Here is a 21,127-nt window from a genome sequence, read left to right on the forward strand (position 1 = left end):
AATGTAGTAATCTGATCCATAGAAACATTCGATTTGTTTACTGTTTTCTTAACTTCAATGTAGCAATAGTACTTTCTTGATAGTTGACTTTCAATGAAGACAACTCCCTACCTACTTCTTTACTCAATTCTACACTTTCACTATGGTTGACCCTTTCAACAACAGTAACTAGGCCTACATTGTCAGAAACTTGAATGAGTTGATCTTGTAACTTAACACTACTATCATCCTGCTTCAATTGTTTTCATCTTCATCTTCATCTTTCAATGTTTCATGTGCACTTTTCAATAGAAGGTTTATACTAACCTGCTCTAGTCTTATATTAGTACATTCTTGCTTCATATCATCAAACCTAGCATTAAACTTAGCATTTTGCTCATCAAATCTAGCATTTTGTTCATCAAATCTAGCATTTTGCTCATCAAATCTAGCATTTTGCTCATCAAATCTAGCATTAAACTTAGCATTTTGCTCATCAAATCTAGCATCTAGCTTATCAAACTTTGTGTTAAGAATGCTATAAGATTCAGATCATTTTTAATGTTTGCCATTTTGTAATATGCACTGATTCATTAAAACTTGATCCCCTTGAACCGACTTCCCACTCAGCAACAAACCATTCATAACCTATCAAGATATCTATCCACTAATAATTTCTATAACCAGGGATTTCATGGTGTACCATTAGGGACATATTTATTTTGTAATTCGGTCCACCACAGGGGTAACATTTGCCGTGCTACCAATTTTTCCTTAAACGGTTGGAATAGCATTAACACCTATCAACCAAGACAGTTGTCGGCTCCATAAAATAGATTCTTGATAAACTGTGAATGGATCTATTGCCTATGAATGAGAAATCCAGTTTTCAGAGCAAATTACTTATAATCTTCAGATGAAAATACACAAAATACAGAAAGAGAAAATATCTTAAGACTAATTATTTCAATAACTACAAACTAAAATACTTATCTAGTTTACAGTTGAAACACAGTGGCTATTGGCTTTACTACACTAATAGCTAATGATGCACAAAAATTTATATAAAACTCAATTTAAAACATTAATAAATTCACTTAAACAGACAATAATTCAGAGCACAAAATTACACAAGCAACAGCCAGCCATGTTTTCCGAAGAGAAAGAAGGGCTGAACAGGAAAAGCAAAGTTGAAAGTCACAAAGACAACGCCCTGTTCAATATCGATCTCCACAGACACGTCATCAAAAAAATTATAACTTATAAGTTTAGAATTCACATTCTACATCTGTTCTCAATAAAACTTTATTTTGAAAATGTTATTTTAAATTTTTATATATCTCGAATTAAATAAACTGTTTATTTAGTAATTTTTTAACCCTGCCTCGGTGACACCATGGAACAATGCAACAAACATTTACGATAATAAATTCTCCGTCAAAAAGTTTATCTGTCTATTGATAACTCTGACATTTACTATAAAGTTCCATAGATCTCGAATTGAAGATTCGATTCAAATGTGAGAAGAAAAATGTAATATTACAATTTCAATTGTTTATCATTCAAATGAGAATATTTATAGTGAAAATGTTTAGTTCATCATCGTCGTCATTCAAGGATTAGGCTCTGTTGGCCTGTTCCGGCATCCATTTCTTTATCGGTCGTCCGACGCCTCTTCTCCCATCGGGTTTGTAGTGCCAAGCTTGAATTGGAAGTCTATTTGCTGGCATACGAAGTAGATGGATGTTTAGTTTGGTTTGGAAATGTACGGGTGTTGAAGAGAGTGGCTCTCCGCTAACGTTTGTCTCACTGCATATTGTATTGTGTTGAATTGTAGTGTTGACTAAACCTCTGTGTAATCAGATATCTAGTCTATTGTATGACTGTAATTAATTGTTTTGTAATATTTGCTCTTATGTACCTGATTATGTCCATGTATTTGAACAAATTCTTTCGACAATAAAGAATGAATTGAATCGAACTATCCATGTGGTATGATGTCTGACAACACAAATGAAAGGTGGTAAATCCTAGCTAGCGACGTTTATTCCAGTGACGACGTTATATTTCGGTTTTAGCTGTGTGGCATTTATACAGGGACCGGTATATTAATCTGACGATGTTGTAGTAATTGTTATGTTTGAACCACTGTCATTGAAAAGGCGGGAATTTTGTACATCAATTCTTGCCATTTCAGTAGCCAGTATGACGTGGTCAAGTGAACATCAAGCGATTGTGATTGAAGCTTATTTTAAAAGACTCAGTTATTTTAACACAGCTTTTATATCGCAGACATTTCAATAATTTAAATCGACACGCGCCTGTTCCCAGTAGGAATACGATCTTGTTGTGGGTAAAGAATTCCAGGAACACGTTGTCCGCTTTAAAAACGAAACCAACAGGACGAAAACGAACCGTGATAACTCCTCAAAAACGCCTGAGTAGGTGTTACACGGTCTCCACGACGTACAGCAGCGAAACATGCTGTTGCGCTAGCCATTTCTGATTGAAGTGTACGACGAATTCTCCATTCCGGCCTAAAATTTCATCTGTATAAGATAATGTTAGTGTAACAACTTAATGCAAATTATTGGGCACATTGCAAAGCCGCTTGCGAGATCATTCTCAAAAATTTCCACCAGGATGCCGTTATTCTTTCAAGTGATTATAGGAACATTTTCATTTTTTGGGATTTGTGAATAAACAAAATTACCGTTATTGAGCAGCCAATAATCCACAGAACTAAAGGAAGTCATTCAACGAGAAATTGAAGCAATTCCACAAGTGATGATTGAGCGAGCAATGGCAAATTTTAGAATTAGGTTAAGTGAGTGTGTGTAAAGTAACGGAAATCATTTGGATGACATAATCTACAAATAAAAACCTTTGTGAGTAATCTATGTAATTCACTATAAATTGCAAAACTTGATCTTCAATTTGATATATTATATGATTAATTTGTACGAAAGACTCTTTAGTTATTATCCCTCAAAAATCGTCAGGTTTTTTTGCCGGGCCCTGTACATAGTGTCCCAAAATTGAAGTGCTAAACTTCGGGAATAGGTTCTATGGATCAAAACAAAGAGAAAATGTAGAATACATTTTTTCCTAAAACGTTTCTTTTACGAGATATTTGCCATTTTTATTACAAAATAATTTTAATATTTATTGTGTGATGGTGATGATATTGAGATAAATTAATTAATTACGGTTTTGTGTTTTTATAGAGATAAATTTAGTATGGGTTCATTCGAAAAGTGTAGAATTAGGACTTCAACAATGAGACTTTAGTGATCTTGTAGCTGAATTTTGTGTGTAAATTTTTATCGTGAGAAATTTATTTTTCTGTTAAAAAATAATTTTCTCACATTAAGATTTTGCTAACTTGCGTCCGGGAAGACTCCAATTTTATGCAGGGTTGAGGTATTCTCACGGAACTGTATTTCCGTTAGCGATGGAAAATACACGAGTATTTGGGAATATTTTAAACTTGCATTATTTTCCTTTCCCACGGAATTATGCTCGTCTCCACGTGGACCGTTGTCTCGTTGGTGGAAGGGGAACATAATTTGCGTGGAATAGTTCAGTTCCAATCAAGCCGCGGCCGAATTCACATTTAAAATCCAGATGTAGCCTCGGGCCTCGAGGGCTCAAAATTAACGTGTGTGTTGAATTTGTTTGCTGTTTAAGTTTGTTAATATGTATTATTTTTCGCCGTGAGTTAAGTTGAAGTAGTTTATTAATTATTTGAAGTGAATATGTCAATGTTTGTTTAAATTAGTAAGTTATCCATGAGTAATCAGTGTAGTGAAAATTTCTAAATAGTAATGAATTTATAAATTGATCGATTGATAGTACCATTATATTTTCTAGCTTATGCTAAAAACCCTTGAATGACCGAGTCCCTAGTGTCATAAATTTGTAATTGAGAAATGAGTAAAGTCCACGCTACCTTCGTGAACAGTTGGAATCCAAATAAGCAGTTAGCAAAATCTTACATGCAGTCATCTTGAATTTTTAGAATGTGCAATGAACCGATATAGATTATGTTTGTTATAGTCCAAATTTAAATTAGTTTAATTCATTTAATAAAATTTTACAAGTTTAATAGAATGCTAAAGTTTGTTGTTTAAGTCCCATGACTCGCCCTTTAGAATTTAGAGATCTCTTAATTCCACCCCCATTCTGGGGCGGTTACAATTGTTTTCCAACCGATCGCTATAAAAATCCGTAGTTATGTTCAAATAAGAGAGATGAACTGTAGAAAAAATATTCAACTTTGTCCAATTCAAAATGGCGGCCAGTTTAAAGTGAATTGGAATTGAATTGGACAAAGTTGAATATTTTTTCTACAGTTCATCTCTCTTATTTGAACATACCTACCGACTTTTATAGCGATCGGTTGGAAAACAATAAATATAAAAATTATTTTGTAAAAAATACAAAATGGCGAATATCTCGTAAACGAAGCGTTTTAGGAAAAAAATATTCTACATTTTCTCTTTATTTTGACCGATAAAACCTATTCCCGAAGTTTGGCACTTTAATTTTGGGACATTCTGTATTTACAAAAGTAACAATGTTATTCACCTGTGATGTTCGTGACATTATAAACTATCTCCAATAGCTGCAGATTGAAAAATAGTTCTAAATGACGTTTCAATTTTTGCAGTACTTGGATACCCTTCTATCTGAGCATGTGATGTCTCTCTACTCAAATCTGAAACATTCGAGTAACGCAGATGAGACTTCCTCGTTTGTCGGCAGCATGTCGTGCACTGAACCCGATGTATTCAATCCAAATGTTCCACTCAGGTAAGCTCTATGGTTCCACTATTCATGTTCAACAACTATGCTTTCCAATTGCCACTATTCATGTTCAACAACTATGCTTTCAATTCTAACTTTCATGTAGAAGCGATAGTTAAATGCAATAGGCTATACATATAAAGAATGAATAACTTTTTTATTTGATGACGTTTTATGTTAACACATTATTCATCACATCACAAATCTTATTTATCAACTGTTCGGTGGTAGAGTAACTTCTCTTAAAGCATTATATGTGCACAATATGGTATTTATTTTGAACAATACTCATATTTACAATAAATTATTCTACAGGTTAAAAATAACCTCTATTGGAAGCTTAATTTTTTGTGCAATGGTTGATTTTTAAAAATTTTACTTTTTTTAAATATCCCATATTGAAAGTTTCATTGAGCAACTGTTGACTTTCAAAAATTTAACTTTGAATAACTACTACTGTGGTCTATTATAATTTATATAATCTCAATAATTTTGATAATGGAGTGATCCGTGGTTAGTGGATATAGTGCTTGCATAGCAGTCCAGGTGTCCCTGGTTCAAACCTGGATATGAACAGAAGTTTTCAGCCAGGTCAGCCAGCCACTCCCTTGTTATCGGATGGGCACCTGGTTAACCTGGCTGATATATAGTATATTCTGTATATTGATTAGTAAAAACAATATGAACACTTGTAGTACCCTTCAACTTGAAAATGATCCAAGTTATGGTCGAAACTAGTTGTTGTAATACTTTAAAGTTTCAAATAATAAAGGGTACTACAAGTGTTCATATTGTTTTTACTAATTTGTACAAAAGTAGCCCATATAAGTAAAGTGTTTTTATATTGATTAGGTATACAGTATATTGATATGTTAATTACATTGATTAGGCTGATATTAATTATTCAATAGACAGCATGTATTTCAGTCGTGATGCCAATTTTCGGCTTGAATTATATACTTGAGCGAGGTGGAGACTCCGGCACGGACTTTCACCAATAAAAGTTATACGAATACGAATATTATTACTGGAATGATAAATATCTATGGTTTGATATTTTTGCAGTAAACGGTTAAAACTGTGTCCCGGAGAAGAGATCAGTCCCATATCAGCAGTGCTGCTGAGGAAATACATCGCTTATGCTAAGAAGTACATTCCTTCTCCTGAGCTGTCGGCGGAGGCGGCAACCGTGCTACAGAATTTCTACTTGGAGCTGAGGAGACAGCATCAGACTCTCGATGCCACGCCCATCACAACTCGTCAGCTCGAATCGCTTATTCGACTAACACAGGTAAACATAGATAGTCACATGTGACTATAACATGTGATAGTCACTTTTTACTATTATCATAGAGAAAAGATAGCTCAAGAAGATATCCCATGCTGATTAAAAGTTTCAAGCTGATTTCTTGTTAACTCAAGCCGATTACTGTCGATTATTACTGTTTTGTTGGGATGAGAGTGTTAATAACACGAGTTATTAACAAAAAGTTATTAACTTGACTGAATCATCAAAAATTTCCCTTGACAAAAGTTAATAACTCATGTTTCTAACTGAAAATTCCTTGTTTTGTTGGAATGAGAGTGTAAAGCTGTGTTTACACCGGAGTTAATAACACGAGTTATCAACTAAAAGTTATTAACTTGACTGAATCGTCAAAAATCTTGTTATCAATATAATTGACTTCCATATGATTTCATTGAACGAGAGTATTCATATGATATAACAGCCGGAATAAAAAGCAAAAATAGTCTTCAAAATACTTTAAATTGCAACATGTGTGATCATTAACATAATGATCTTCATCTGATCTAATTGACCGAGCGAAGTGAGGTCTAAGATTCAAGTCGACGGTTTGGCATTTCTCATTTGTTTAAATGTTTATATGTTGCGCATTTACGGCGAAACGCGGTAATAGATTTTCATGAAATTTGACAGGTATGTTCCTTTTTTAATTGCGCGTCGACGTATATATACAAGGTTTTTGGAAATTTTGCATTTCAAGGATAATATAAAAGGAAAAAGGAGCCTCCTTCATACGCCAATATTAGAGTAAAAATCAGACTATAGAATTATTCATCATAAATCAACTGACAAGTGATTACACAGATGTGTGGAGAAGCCAGTCTATTGATGTATTTCCATAAGGTCTATAGTTTCAATCAGGTTCTTGTGGATGAGAATACTGCGTGAGGTCTACTGTTCACAGAACTACTAGTGTAAATGTATACTTATAAAATTCTTATCTCACTTCTTATCACGATTTCTGGAAAACTACTGGACGGATTGCAACCAAACTTGAAATATAGCTTCCTTATAAGTCCTAGGTGCTCACTAAGAAATCTTTTGGCGATATTTCAACTCTAAGGGTGGTTTTTAATGGTTTAAAGTTCATTTTTAGCATGTATATTCTTCCTATTCCAATCTCTTAATTATAATTGAAATGTCCATACCATATGTTAATATAGAACTATTATCTAGAGAGAGTACCTCTTCGAAACAGTTGTTAACTGGTAACTAAATTAATAATTTTGTCAGGTTGGCATTAAGTTGAGTTAACTTTGTTAGGTTGGCACCAAGTTGAAGATTAAAAAGATTATTCCTGAGAATATTATATTATTATTTTATTTTCCAATCACTTGATAATGGCATTATTTATAGGCGAAACATGTCGTGTTGAATAATTTCAAAAAGGGTAATCCGATTTATAAATATAAGAATAAATATTTTTATTTCCATTCCTGGGAGTATAGATAATTTGCATGTTTCATAAAACAAACTTTTATGACGGGAGTTCTATCAATTGATCCTATTCTATCAAGACTAATTATTTTGTTTGTATATCTGACAGATCGCGTGAACAGCTTAAACAATTTCGATGAAATTTTAATTATTCAGTATGATGAATGGAGGGTATTTTTAAAACTTCAGAAGTGTCCGTTGTGGAATCTGTGTGCAAAGAATGAGGAAATTCGGCTAGAATTTAACTTGACGAAAGAAAGGGGTTATTTATTAAAACGGCCAAATAGCTGTTTTTGCTTTTCCTAATGTAAAAATATCTTCCATAGAAGTAAGGCGCATTTCCCATGAATCAATTATTCCCAAACATTAGTTGTGTTACCAAAGAAAATAGAAGGTAGCTTTCTTCGATAAAAATATTGGATAATATGCATAACAGTTGGTTGATATTCACTTGATACTGTCAGTATTCCTCATTAATAGCATCAATGCTCCCCATTCAAATAATGCTGACACATTGATGTGAATCTTATTGTAATTTGTTTACATTAGATCAGATGGAGATAAGATGATAGCTACTGTTTCGATTTCAAAATTATGATTGCCATTTTTGCTTTTTATGCCAGCTGTTATTAGTTTCGATTTCAATAATTATGTTTGACATTTTCGCTTTTTATACCTATTGTTATTATTATGTGAAATAAGCTCTCATTAAATGAAATCATAATCATTGAAGTCAATTAACTAAGCGAACAATTTCTGTTTAAATATGTGTGTTTGCGGATATATGTATGTCTGACGGATCTCGAAAACGCCTCTAAATTTTTTTTATTAAATCAGGAATATAGTGGGTTTGCGACAAAAAACATTATTTTGGAACAGATCTCAACTCTGGGAAAATTCGCTGAAGTTCTTTCAGAAAGGATTATTGGTCCCTCAAGTAGCAGCTGATCAAAAAAAGTTTCCATACTCTGTTGAAAACGTGAGAAAAAATCTGGTGTGGCGCACTCTCACAACTTTCCTTGCTGTTATGAAAATTGATCAACTGATGCTAGTGTTCACGCGCATCTCAAGTCTACTATTCAAAGATCTAAGCCAGCTGGTGACAGGACAATAACGCTGCAGACACATGAAGTCTGCTATCTCTTCATAGTGAATGATTTAATAGAATCAACACTTGCCAACAGTTTGCAAATTGAATAATCTTATTTTCTCGAACTTCGAGCTTATTTTCAATTTTAGGTGAAAATGTAACTGAACATCAATTGTAGAGATTTTTATGCTCAATCTTTCCCACTTGAAATTTTTTTTATAAATTGTATCTGAAGACTGATAATTGGAAATCTAAAATCTTACTTCGCATAGATGGGGCGGAGCTCCTGAAATTTTTACAGATATGGGACTAGTGGCAGTTGATAGAGCTTATTAATGACTTTTTTAGGTATAAATTTGATCAAAATCGTTGGAGCAGTTTTCGAGAAAATCGCGAAAAACCCTGTTTTTGACAACATTTTCGCCATTTTAGCCGCCATCTTGAATTGCATTTGATCGAAATTGTTCGTGTCGGATCCTTATAGGGGAAGGACCTTGAGTTCCAAATTTCAAGTTATTCCGTTAATTGAGAGATGAGATATCGTGTACACAGACGCACATACACTCATACACACACACACACCACACACACACACCACACACACCACACACACACCACACACACACACATACACTAATACACACACACACACACACACACATACACTAATACACACACACTCACACAAACACACACACACACCACACACACACACACCACACACACCACACACACACACACACACACAACACACACACACACACAACACACACACACACACACACACACCACACACACACACATACGTGTTTATAAGCCGAGTTGAGATCCATGTGTTCCACCAGCTGAACGAGATCCAGCAGAAGGAGCCATTTTAGAGGAAAAATACCTGACACTTTTGTAGTTCCAATCTTCTACATCACTGCAATCACTTTTGTTTTATCATTATTCCAATAATCAAAATGAGTTGGGTGCTATCACTGCGAGATCCAATATGTGAGTCGCTGTGAGATCCATCAACCTTTGAAAAGTGGTGGGGAGAGCACACCCTTGTTTGATTACGGTCACAAGCAGATCCGACTAATACACATCCTTGGTTGATTGCGGTTGGAAGCAGATCCGCCTAATGCGACGTTGCCAAGTGATACCTGTGTTGCCAGATCTGAACTAAACAGCAATTTAGAGGCGCACCGTATTTTTTCCCTTTCTTGTCATCCAAACTGTTCACACACTGAACAATACAACATGGTCACTGTGAGATCCACTAATTGATGTGTGATATTATTCAATTATCATTATTATTATGAGATATAATTTTAATCAGCAACATTATTTCTGACTATAAAGACATCAATAAATATGATTAATTTGCATTGCATGAAACATTTCATTATATTAGTATATAGGCCTAAGGTGTTTTTTAAATAATAATACAAAAATCACTTTGTCCAGATTTCAATCAAAATTGTGCCATAACTTGGTGCTGAATAAGTTTTGTACCTCTTTCAGGGCGGGGGCATCTTCACAGTGCTGACAAAATTTGCAGCAAATAGCTGCACATGTGGCCTTGGCCTTATAATAAACTGAATTATTATTTTGATGGAATGAATCTTTATTTTGATTTTTTATACACATTAAATCCTCCATATAGAATTTAGTTTTTTAAAAATTAGTCTAAATACAAAATGAATCATAATAAAAACTATTGAAGGTTGCAATGTCAACAGGTTCTGATCTATTCTGAAAGTTTCAAGTCTCTAGCTCGTTAGGAAGTGGATGAAAATTAATTGACAAAATTCCAACCTGACCAACAACCCCCAAAGCAAGTTGAATAAAACGCTGTTAGAAAAAAAATGAGAATAATTGTGGGCTATCGATAGAACTAAAAAAAAACTTGATGAGTTGAGAATGTCTCATTATACATTGTACTTTCACTCATTTTATTCAAAAAGTTTACTGTAGAAAAGTTCTGTTTGACTGTTCTGATCAAATTTTATAATCAGTAAAATAAATATCCAATGTTCACTATCTAATGTTGAGTAATTAAAGTAGAGGATAAAATAGCGACAATGGAATTGCTGAAGGACTCTTTTTAATTCCATCTTAAAAGTGAGTAGTTTCCACTAAAAATCTCTTATGGCATCCTTTTGGGTACCAGAATATAGAACTAGAGTAGTCTGCCATCTGCCATCTCAATTTATAAGCATGAATGAATAATCTTTCCTCTTTATTCCTTATAACAATGAATGATATTGATTGATCTGATAAAGTAGGACTCCAATTATCACTAATTAAGATTGGACACCATCAAATAAATGAAAAAAAAAATCAATTTTATTCCATATTCATTTAATTATCAAAATTATGAATAATAATAATAGCCTACATTATAAAGTTACAATATTAAGCCACGGGATGACCCAAAACGGCTTACATAGTGAAATAAAATTCTTATTATAGAAATCAGTTCAAGCTTGATAGAAAAAAACAATTGAATTTAAATAAACATTTCACTAATAAATTAATTCATTTGAAATCAAAACATTAGATCTCCAGACTCAACTTTCAGCGGACAATGGATCTTAGTTTTTTTAAATTTCAGCTCTAATTTATATCAGAATCAAAAAAATCTAAATACTGACTGATGTCAGTCACAATAAAATTTGTAGTCACCAAAAAGTTTTTAGTCACCAAAAATTGTATATACTTTTTTAGAACAACAAAAAAAGAGGTTGGTTTTGTATAATTTTGTGGTGGTGAAAAACAAAACAATACAATAGAGTCTATATTAGCCTATATAAGGCTACATTGATATCAAAAATCATAAATTGCAAGTCCTGACAGGAGAAGAGGAAAAAAGCCACGTGCTGGTAGCATATTACAATACATGCATTAATAACTATAACTATAGGTGATGGCAATGCTAACTATATAATCATATTCAATAGTTAATTCATGGAAAATTTAAAACAAACAATTGTATAGAACATACAATCATATTACATACGGTAGTGAATTCATAGAACATTTCATATAAACCATATTAAAGTATATAAAAAGAGTTTCTTATTCCACATGATCAATATTATAGATGAAATGAAATGAGAAAAACCATTCCATGAACGTGGAAAATCAAAACCAAATGTATTATATAATGTATCAAGTGTACATGTTCAAATTCATCATCAAATTAGTTCAAATAGAAAAGCTTCAAATTCCTTATGTAGTTGTTTCTGGACAAGTAGGGATTTTAGTTCACTTCACAAAAGTAATAATCATGATCTTAATGCTAACTATTATATAATCATATTCAATAGTTTAGTTTATTCATAGACAAAATAAGAAGTATTTTATACTATATAACCAGAGTTCCTTATCTTACATGATCAATTATACTCGAAATAAAACAAAAATTACATTCCATGAACGTGGAAAATAATTCAAAACCAAATGTATTATAAAATGTACTGAGAGTACATGTTCAAATTCATCATCAAATTAGTTCAAATAAAAAAGCTTCAAATTCCTTATGTAAGAATTCCTAGACAAGTTGGGATTTTAGTTCACTTCACAAAAGTAATAATCGTAATCTTAATGCTAACTATTATATAATCATATTCAATAGTTTAGTTTATTCATAGACAAAATAACAAGTATTTTTTACTATATAACCAGAGTTCCTTATCTCACATGTATAATTATACTCAAAATAAAACATTCTCAATTATACTCGAAATAAAACAAAAATTCTATTCCACAAACGTGGAAAATAATTCAAAACCAAATGTATTATAAAATGTACTGAGAGTACATGTTCAAATTCATCTTCAAATTGGTTCAAATAAAAAAGCTTCAAATTCCTTATGTAAGAATTTCTAGACAAGTTGGGATTTTAGTTCACTTCACAAAAGTAATAATCATAATCTTAATGTTAACTGTACAATCATATTCAATAGTTTAGTTTATTTGTAGACAAAATAAGAAATATTTCATACTATATAACCAGAGTTCCTTATCTCACATGATCAATTATACTCGAAATAAAACAAAAATTCAATTCCATGAATGTGGAAAATAATCCAAAACCAAATGTTTTATAGAATGTACTAAGAGTACATGTTCAAATTCATCATCAAATTAGTTCAAATAAAAAAGCTTCACATTCCTTATGTAAGAATTTCTAGACAAGTTGGAATTTTAGTTCACTTCACAAAAGTAATAATCATAATCTTAATGCTAACTGTACAATCATATTCAATAGTTTAGTTTATTTGTAGACAAAATAAGAAGTATTTTATACTATATAACCAGAGTTCCTTATTTCATGTGATCAATTATATATGAAATAGAATGAGAGAAACCATTCCATGAACATGGAAAATAATACAAAATCAAATTTATTATGGAGTTTTAATAGCAAAAAAGGTTTAGGCCTATCATGTATTTTATTTCGACATCACGTGCATAAACGTTGCTAAAAATATTTAGATATTGTTTTAGAATAAGTTTGAAGTTGAGTTTAAGCTTTAAAAACTACAACATTCATAGTTAGGTTCTTCACAAGTTGAAACAGTATAAAGGGAAAACTGTTTTTTAATAATAGAATTTCTTTGAAGGAAATTGAAGCAATTGGGAGGAGTTTGAAGCTCTCTTATTTGTGGGAATTTGATGAAAAAATTGATAATGTATGCACAGATTAAGGTATTAATTGCATTTCAACGCAGTTTATTAAACATGTTTTTCACATGATATTTAATGTTAGACCATGACCTATTGCTCAAACAAGCTTCTTTTTCCAAACACCGGTCACATTCTTCTTTGTTTGGAACCTTTTTCATGATTATATGTTTTTGAAAGTGTCTTACTACAGCATCGGTTTCTTCTTGGGACCACATCTTTCTTACAACAGTAACTCTACGTTTCTTCACTCTAGTGTTGGCTCTACCAGAAGCAACGGTAGACTGTCCATCATGAGGCCTTTCACTTTTATTTTCTGGGGATGAAGTGTTTGAGTCAGCTTCATAAGTTTGAGATGTCAAAGGTTGATCTTCATTTATCTCAACACTTCTTGTCCCCTCATCTTCATGATCACTAGCATCTGACTCTGTTAAGCTATCATTGCCCATGTCAACTTGAAGGTCATCAAAGTTTTGTCCTTTCATTTCTTTCAACTTACCTGATTCTAAAGCTAGTAGTAACTTGCTTATTTTGGCTACTTGGCCCACATCGTCTGGGAGCCGGTAATATTCTTTGTGAACATTGACAGAATGACCCATAAATGTAGCCAAACACTCAATCTCATTTCCAGACAAATTCAGAAGTTGAGACATTGTTGCTACATGTTTACGCAATTTGGTGGACCTGATCAGCTCTGGGTACTGCACACCAGACTGTTTAGCAAAATGCCTTAGAACATCACAACCTCGAAAACAACTGTTTTTGGTTCTTGGTATGGCAAAAAAATATGGATTTTCAATACAGATGTTTGCTATGTCCCTTGTTGTCATAAGCAGTTCCATATTTTTTCTCATCCCTTCAGTTAAGAGAACAGGGACAGGGGCGCCTCTTTTGCCTCGACATTGAAATCTAGCCCATGTCTTGCACAATTTTTTTTCAGTTTCTGTTAACAGAGTGTCAATGTCAGAAGTAGTCTTGGGGTTATTTATAGTTAGGTAATGAGCAACCTCAATTCTTTGGGCTTCGCCAGATCTTCTCCTATTCAGTAGAATGATGTGGGCTAAAGATATTTTTCCTAGTTCCCTCCATACACTTTCAGAAGGAAGCTTTTTCATTTGGTCATACAAACTCTTTTCTTCTTTTATTATAAAATCATGAAGTTGTTTCAAATCTTCAGCAAGGGGAATTCTTGTGGGTTTATTCCACTTTGCTGTACTCAAAGTTTTTGATGCATTGGAAGATACATCATACTTCCACATTTTGGGTAAAAGCTGATGAAACCTCTTTCCTCTCTTTCGTAAATATTCGTTACTTGTTGTTGTACCCTTGAACTCAATGATTTCGGAGCAGCTCCTAAGGGAGTGCCCTAGTTTCAAGGCCAATGAAGGCACTTTGTATTTACCATTTTCTTCATTGAATCCGGCAATTGTGTTAACCGCCTTAACTACATCATTGTAAAAGTCAGGGTCTAAATAGTCTTCAAGTGTTTGAAGCTTTTTAATTTTACCTGACTTGTCTATTGCTGTTGGCTTATTTGTTAGAAGTTCTATCTTCAGTCTTGCTAATTCTCGCATCTTTTGGGATATTATTGGTTTTACATGTTGTTCTTTATGTTGTTTGAGCAACCTCAACCCAAATTCACATATAAGTTCATCTTCCTGTGCAGTTTTGCTTATTTTGTCATTTCTCATAATAGGAAAAATTTTTGTTTTCAAGCTGTCTGAACATGAAAAGTTAGCAACTACCAATAAGGCTTGACCTGCACTCTGCGCATTCCTAGAGCTTTCTTTTCCACTGTTTTCTTTGCAGTCTTTCATGTGTCGGTACAGTCGATTTTTGGAAAAAAATCCCAGACATAATTTGCATGGGAGATATTTTTCAATATTACAATCATTAGTTGGTCTTTGTACGGTAATAATATTACCAGATTTTTCTCTCAGAACGTTTGTGTTATAATTGAAATTTCCTTTCTTTCGGAGCTTTTCGATCATAGATCTCCTCATTGCAGAACCTTTGGGTTGAGCTAAAATTTCGGCAACTTTCATTTCTTCAGAATGGTTCCTTGTTAGATGTCTTATGAAGTTTGTGACTAGTAAATCACAAAAAATACAAGAATCTCTTTTGTCCCAAATCCTCTTTCCATCTTGTCTTTTTTTGGCAACCATTACATTAATGTTCTCTCCATCAGATAGGCCTGCACCAGAAGCACTGGTAGATTGGCCTGCGCCAGAAGCAATGGTAGACTGCCCACCGCCAGCAGATTCCTCTACACCACCTGAAATTGTGGATTGGCATGCGCCCAAAGCAATAGTAGACTGTCCACTACCAGTACATTCCTCAGCACCAGCTGAAATGGTACATTGGCCTGCACCAGAAGCAATTGTAGACTGCCCATCACCAGTAGATTCTTCAGCACCAGATGAGATGGTAGATTGGCCTGCACCAGAAGCAATTGTAGACTGCCCATCACCAGTAGATTCTTCAGCACCAGCTGAGATGGTAGATTGGCCTGCACCAGAAGCAATTGTAGACTGCCCACCAGCTGAGCCTTCTTCTTCAAACTCATCAGGATCCCAATCAGTAAGCTAGAAAGAGGAACAAAAGATTAACCACTACTTCATGTGTAATAAGTAGTTGAGATGATATTGTGGTAGATATCTCTAGTGAATAAAGACTAGAAATTATTAGACTACTACTTCATGGTAAAACTGAATCAAAGGTATTGTACTGACCTTACTAAGGTATTTAATAATTCCTCATCATTCATGTCATCCTATTTCCCACAAACTTGCTGCTTTCAATATTATGATTTATAGAGCTTCAACTATACCATTGACCCACCATAATAATTTTAGTCAGAAGATAAGGATCATTAAGCAAATAGCTGCCAAAAATGGGTATGAGGAACTCATGGTGGATAGAATATTTCATAAAATTAGCAGACATTCAGGATGGTCCTGATGTAGCTTTTAGAACAACACCTATTTAGTTGTAGTAAGGACAAAATTAATATGTGGTATAAGAGTGAAAGTTAAACTGTGCTGATAGTAAAGCCTGTTATACAGGCCAGTCAAGCCGGATAGAAGTTTCAAATGTAGGATAAGGAAACATATTAGGCACTAGAAGAGAACTAGGAGGGGAATTAATAATTAATTATAGAAAATATATATATTTCATCTGTATATTTTATGAAAAATATGCAATTTTATGAAATATTAGTGGTATATGGGTATACCAATATGAGTTTTTCAGGTATGAAAATGGACAAATTTTATGCAAATTTGACATGATGGGCTAAAAAAAACTTGATTTCCCATTTGATTGTTAAAACCTGATCTAAATCTCATGAATATGGAATTCTATTGAACAGAACAAAATGATTTTTCATTTTTGCTGTTTTTGTCTGTTCTTTTAATCCTGATATCTAGGTTTGGGTGAGTTATTTGACAGGCCATTTTATATCCAGAATTGAATTCTCTACAAGTCTTATCAATTTAAAATACTGGTTTATCGAACAAATAATCAAGTTTTATCCCTTCAAAGTTGAAACATCAAGTTTTCCAACATATTTTGACAAATCTCAATAATAATGAAATTTCAATAACCACTGCACTCACAAACATCTGATTCTAACAGATTTCCCAGCCAATTTGACATAAAATCTGCAATTTTCCGCCATATTTATCTTAGTAACAAAGCATTTTTGGGACTTTTAAAAATATATATTTTATTTGTACTAGTGTTTGAGAACCGCTGACCTAAGGTATAATTCAGCTGAGTTCTGAAAAACACTGGAAGATGAATATTTGAAAAAACATATCATTATTAACACGTAGCCTATACAAAGATCAAAAGTTACTTACGAAGTTACATGCTTCAGTTACAACATTCAACTGCTCTTGTGTCAATGGCGATTCACAGTCTGAAATCAAACAATGAGTTTTGTCTTCAAACAAGTTTTCTGAGGTTTCAAGTAAGAGAAATTGTATTGTCTGTTTCAAGGTTGGGATGGTACAAAACTAATTGGGGGTCCTCTTAGCAGGAATCAAGCACAACAATTCACACATTGAATTCAAGAGCAATAAATAAACCAGTTTGCTCTCAGTATGATGTGCATTATTCAAGGTCTATTGGAAGGAATTGTTTTGGCTAAAACCAAACTTATAAATACAGAACAGCCTGTATTCTCCAAACTAATGACGTAAAATATCTCTGATTAGAAATTTGTGCTTGATATAAACATAGCTTTACAATGATAGGTCAAATGTGACTATTATTTGAACAAATAAAATTTTCATAAATAGCTTTACCATTTATTGGACTTGAAAAAAAACAAGTAATTAGTCAAACAACATTTTCATTAGGCCAAACCAAACAAAAAATTTATAAGTAAGTTATTCAGAAAAATATCCCCTGGGCCTACTAGGCTGAATAATGAAAAACATTACATACAAATTATAATAACTTGATCTTCAAAATAAATAAAAGTTTGTAACCTGAGAACTGTACAGTAACCTGAGAATTTGTCCTAACTTAAATGGGAGGGCATTCTTTCACATCACTACTCTTGTTTACAATAAATTGTGCAAGATCCACACAGTAATAGTTCTATTATCATAGTTGATGATATGAAAATATGATTTTCAACTCTTTTCATAATCATGATGAACTATGATACTATAAATATTAATGTGTAATACCATCCTTAAGCCACGTTTACACTGGAATGTTAATAACATTTGTTAATAACATTTTATAATTAGTTAGGCCTATATAATATATAAGTCTACATAATAATATGTACGTTATTCAAAGAAGTTATTAACAAAAATGTTATTAACATTCCAGTGTAAACGTGGCATAAGACCCTTTTATTCCTTGAAATGAACAATTTCCCAATTTTCCCAGCTGTAACTTAAGTCTCATAAATAACAACCAGACAATAATTTTTTAGTCAATGCCACATAATTTAAATTGATGATATGAATGTGAGTTTGTTTTAAATGTAAAAGATTTTTGCAAAAAATTTCCCATAAGTTGAAGTAAATTGAAATGTTGGATATTCTAGCCTTGAAACAGAAAAAATTCCAATCATGTTTTAAAATACATGAATAAAAAAAAGATAGTAAGCGATAGAGAAAAATTGCCTACCTGAAGAGTATTCACTCCCAGAGGGACTCCAAGGGGGATCCTTGTCCGAGTCATAATTCAATGAACTATCTGAACTATCTTTGGACTCAGCTGCAACCTAGAACATTAAACCATTTTTGTACTGGTAGTAGGTACCATGATAGCTAAAGGTTATATTGTATTTAAAAAATAGGAAACTAAACAAACAACATATAGGCCTAATTTATTGTTTGAAAAATGATTCATCTAATGCAATAAGAATACCGCCAATGCATAAACCATTTCCCCAATTATATTTTTAACAAGAATTTAATTGGAACTGATTTATTACCAACTCAAATAATTACAAATAATAATTACGGTACAATTAGTAGGTTTGCTACAACAAGAACGGTGAAAAATGGGTTCTTGTGTGAAATTTTTCCATGAATTAAAAGCATAATAAAGCTTCAGTTCAAAGCACAATATTTGTAAATTCTGAGTTGTGGTTGATAATTTGTGTAGGCTATGAGTTTTTTTTGTATTCAAGTTTCAGAAACTTGTTGAGTTCATAATTTTGAAATGTTATTTCATTCATTACGTGGGCCTAAATAGTATATGATTAGTGAGAAAGTTTTTTGTATTATTTTCATACATTAAAATTTATGAATGTCCAAGTAAAATACATGAATAAATACAGCTGACGCCAATTAGTTAGGAGGTAGGCAAATGCCTTTTATTAATTCTCAGCTCTGTCAGGACAGTCTGAAGCTGTCTTTGAGAGCAAATTAGTATTGCTGGGGTCACTCTCTTTTCGATGTACATGTACTCTCGTAGACAGCTCGACAACTGTCCTGACAAAGCTGAGAATTACACATAATTTCCATGTTCTCGATCAAAGCCTGGGCATTATATCGTAGCCACAGTCATTATTATAATAGATATTATGGGATCTCTATTATCACAGATGATGCTAAGCCAGATAAGGGCCTTATTAAAAGACTACTTCAAGTCTCAAAATTCAAGAAAAATAACAGATAAAATTCATACAGAAAATTGTTGTAACTTATTATTAGGTAGGTAGTTTCAAGTTTCATGAAAAAGATCTCACATATAATTTGAATTATGGAACGATTAGGCAGGTATTGCTAACCTGTTTGCAATGCTCTAAAATTAGTAACTTATCAAAACTTGAATAAACTTATTAGGCTACCAAGTTATTAAGTTATTCCATAATCTGTGACATGATCTATTTGAAACTTGTTCCAGTCAGCAATTCACTCCGATACAATAGTTTTTATAGTAGATTTACAGAATCTGAGGGCCTTATAAAACGATCATAATTATATTATATAGGCCTATAGCCTACTGTATTATAATATAAATATTTTAAAATAGATCTTTGATATTGCAAGTACCTTGAATTACTTATAGGCCTACAGCTACAAGACACCATAGCATAGAGCCTTTTAATGGAACATTTTATGCTAAAATGTTGATAGTAATTTATTTAGATAGGCTAGATTGCAAACCAACTAAGACGTGAGGAAGCATTTTTTCAACTTACCTTGTCTCTTTCTCTGCACTTTGAAACGTGAACCATAAATGCACATCTTTTCTGAAAATTCTGACTGCAGTGGCCACAACAAAACATCACTCCTACAGAACATGAACATGAACATTCCAGGAGTTTGTGAAGAGGATAAGGAAGCGGGAACAGCCCAGGAGTCCAAGCACTACGCTAGAGAAAAATTCCCTAGGTCTACAAAAAATTCCCTACTTTGGCAACACTGAGCTGCTGTGTGTAGGCGACGCTAGCGCGACGTGGTATCAATTTTCAAAAGCTTTACACCTCACACGCACAGACAATATTAGTCAAAATGAGATCCAAGTTGAAAAACAAAGTGGGGGACTTTTTTTCTATGAATTCGATGCGTAGACAACGAATCAGAGGCTTTCGCTCACTGAGATCCGGGGGATAGGATCTCGCCGAGCCAGCGGATCTCGCTGCGTGGGTGTGCAACCATATACCAGATCTCGTCCCGACACATTCACAAGAGCACACACACACACACAACACACACACACACATACAGACCAATACCAAAAAACACTTTTTTGGACTCAGGGGACCTTGAAAAGTATAGAAATTTGGAAATTGGTGTACCTTAATTTTTTTCCGGAAAGCAATACTTTCCTTACCTATGGTAATGGGTCAAGGAAAGTAAAAAAGTGTGAGCAAGTGAAAAAGATTGTAATAGCTGTAGTTAAGTTACCAAATTTAGCAATGTTATTTTAAAACATTGCAGTATTCATGGAACATCTGAAAGAATAGGTACAGAAAGTGACCGGATGATAGCAAAATATATTTAAAATCGATCTCTCCAAACATATGGTAGTTGAATTGATGTTCACTGTGAGGTGATAGAAATGCGACTAATTTCTTCAGCTTCTGTTGTATTGGTTTCTCTGTTGCTCTATGTTTCTACGCAGCCATGGCCTTGAGAGAGCCAGTTGTCCTGTCTGTTAATTCCTAATCCGGACTAAATACCACGAGAACCAATCAGAGAAGCCTTCTATTAAAAAACCCCTGCTCTGATTAGTTCTCATGGAATTTAATCATGATTGAAATTGAATAGGCTCTTGAGCTACTGGACCTGATATTTTCATGTTTCAAAATCAGCTACAAGCTATATCGAAAGAAACATAATACTCCATCA

The 21,127-nt window shown here is 33.2% G+C and overlaps 2 protein-coding genes across 7 annotated transcripts in view; one reads left to right on the top strand and one right to left on the bottom strand.

Annotated features, from left to right (window-relative positions):
* The window catches only part of LOC111045333 (DNA helicase MCM8), an 86,390-nt gene that overhangs the window by 43,174 nt on the left and 22,089 nt on the right, over positions 1-21,127 (top strand). For all 6 annotated transcript variants that reach the window (XR_005571205.1, XR_005571206.1, XR_005571203.1 and 3 more), the window contains exons 12-13: positions 4,652-4,794; positions 5,854-6,079. Coding sequence is in view for 1 of the 6 variants with exons in the window: in XM_039427371.1 (XP_039283305.1) it covers positions 4,652-4,794; positions 5,854-6,079 (369 nt within the window). In the remaining 5 variants the exon portion in view is untranslated. The remainder of the gene's footprint in view (positions 1-4,651; positions 4,795-5,853; positions 6,080-21,127) is intronic.
* LOC120351152 lies at positions 13,035-20,471 on the bottom strand. The gene is made up of 4 exons (XM_039427369.1): positions 19,975-20,471; positions 18,450-18,546; positions 17,162-17,220; positions 13,035-15,883 (listed from the first exon to the last, which is right to left on the bottom strand). Exons 1-4 carry the CDS (start codon positions 20,059-20,061, stop codon positions 13,337-13,339), a joined length of 2,790 nt encoding a protein of 929 aa, XP_039283303.1. The 5' UTR covers positions 20,062-20,471; the 3' UTR covers positions 13,035-13,336.

The sequence above is a fragment of the Nilaparvata lugens genome, chromosome 4, assembly GCF_014356525.2.
Source record: "Nilaparvata lugens isolate BPH chromosome 4, ASM1435652v1, whole genome shotgun sequence".
Taxonomy (NCBI): Eukaryota; Metazoa; Arthropoda; class Insecta; order Hemiptera; family Delphacidae; genus Nilaparvata; species Nilaparvata lugens.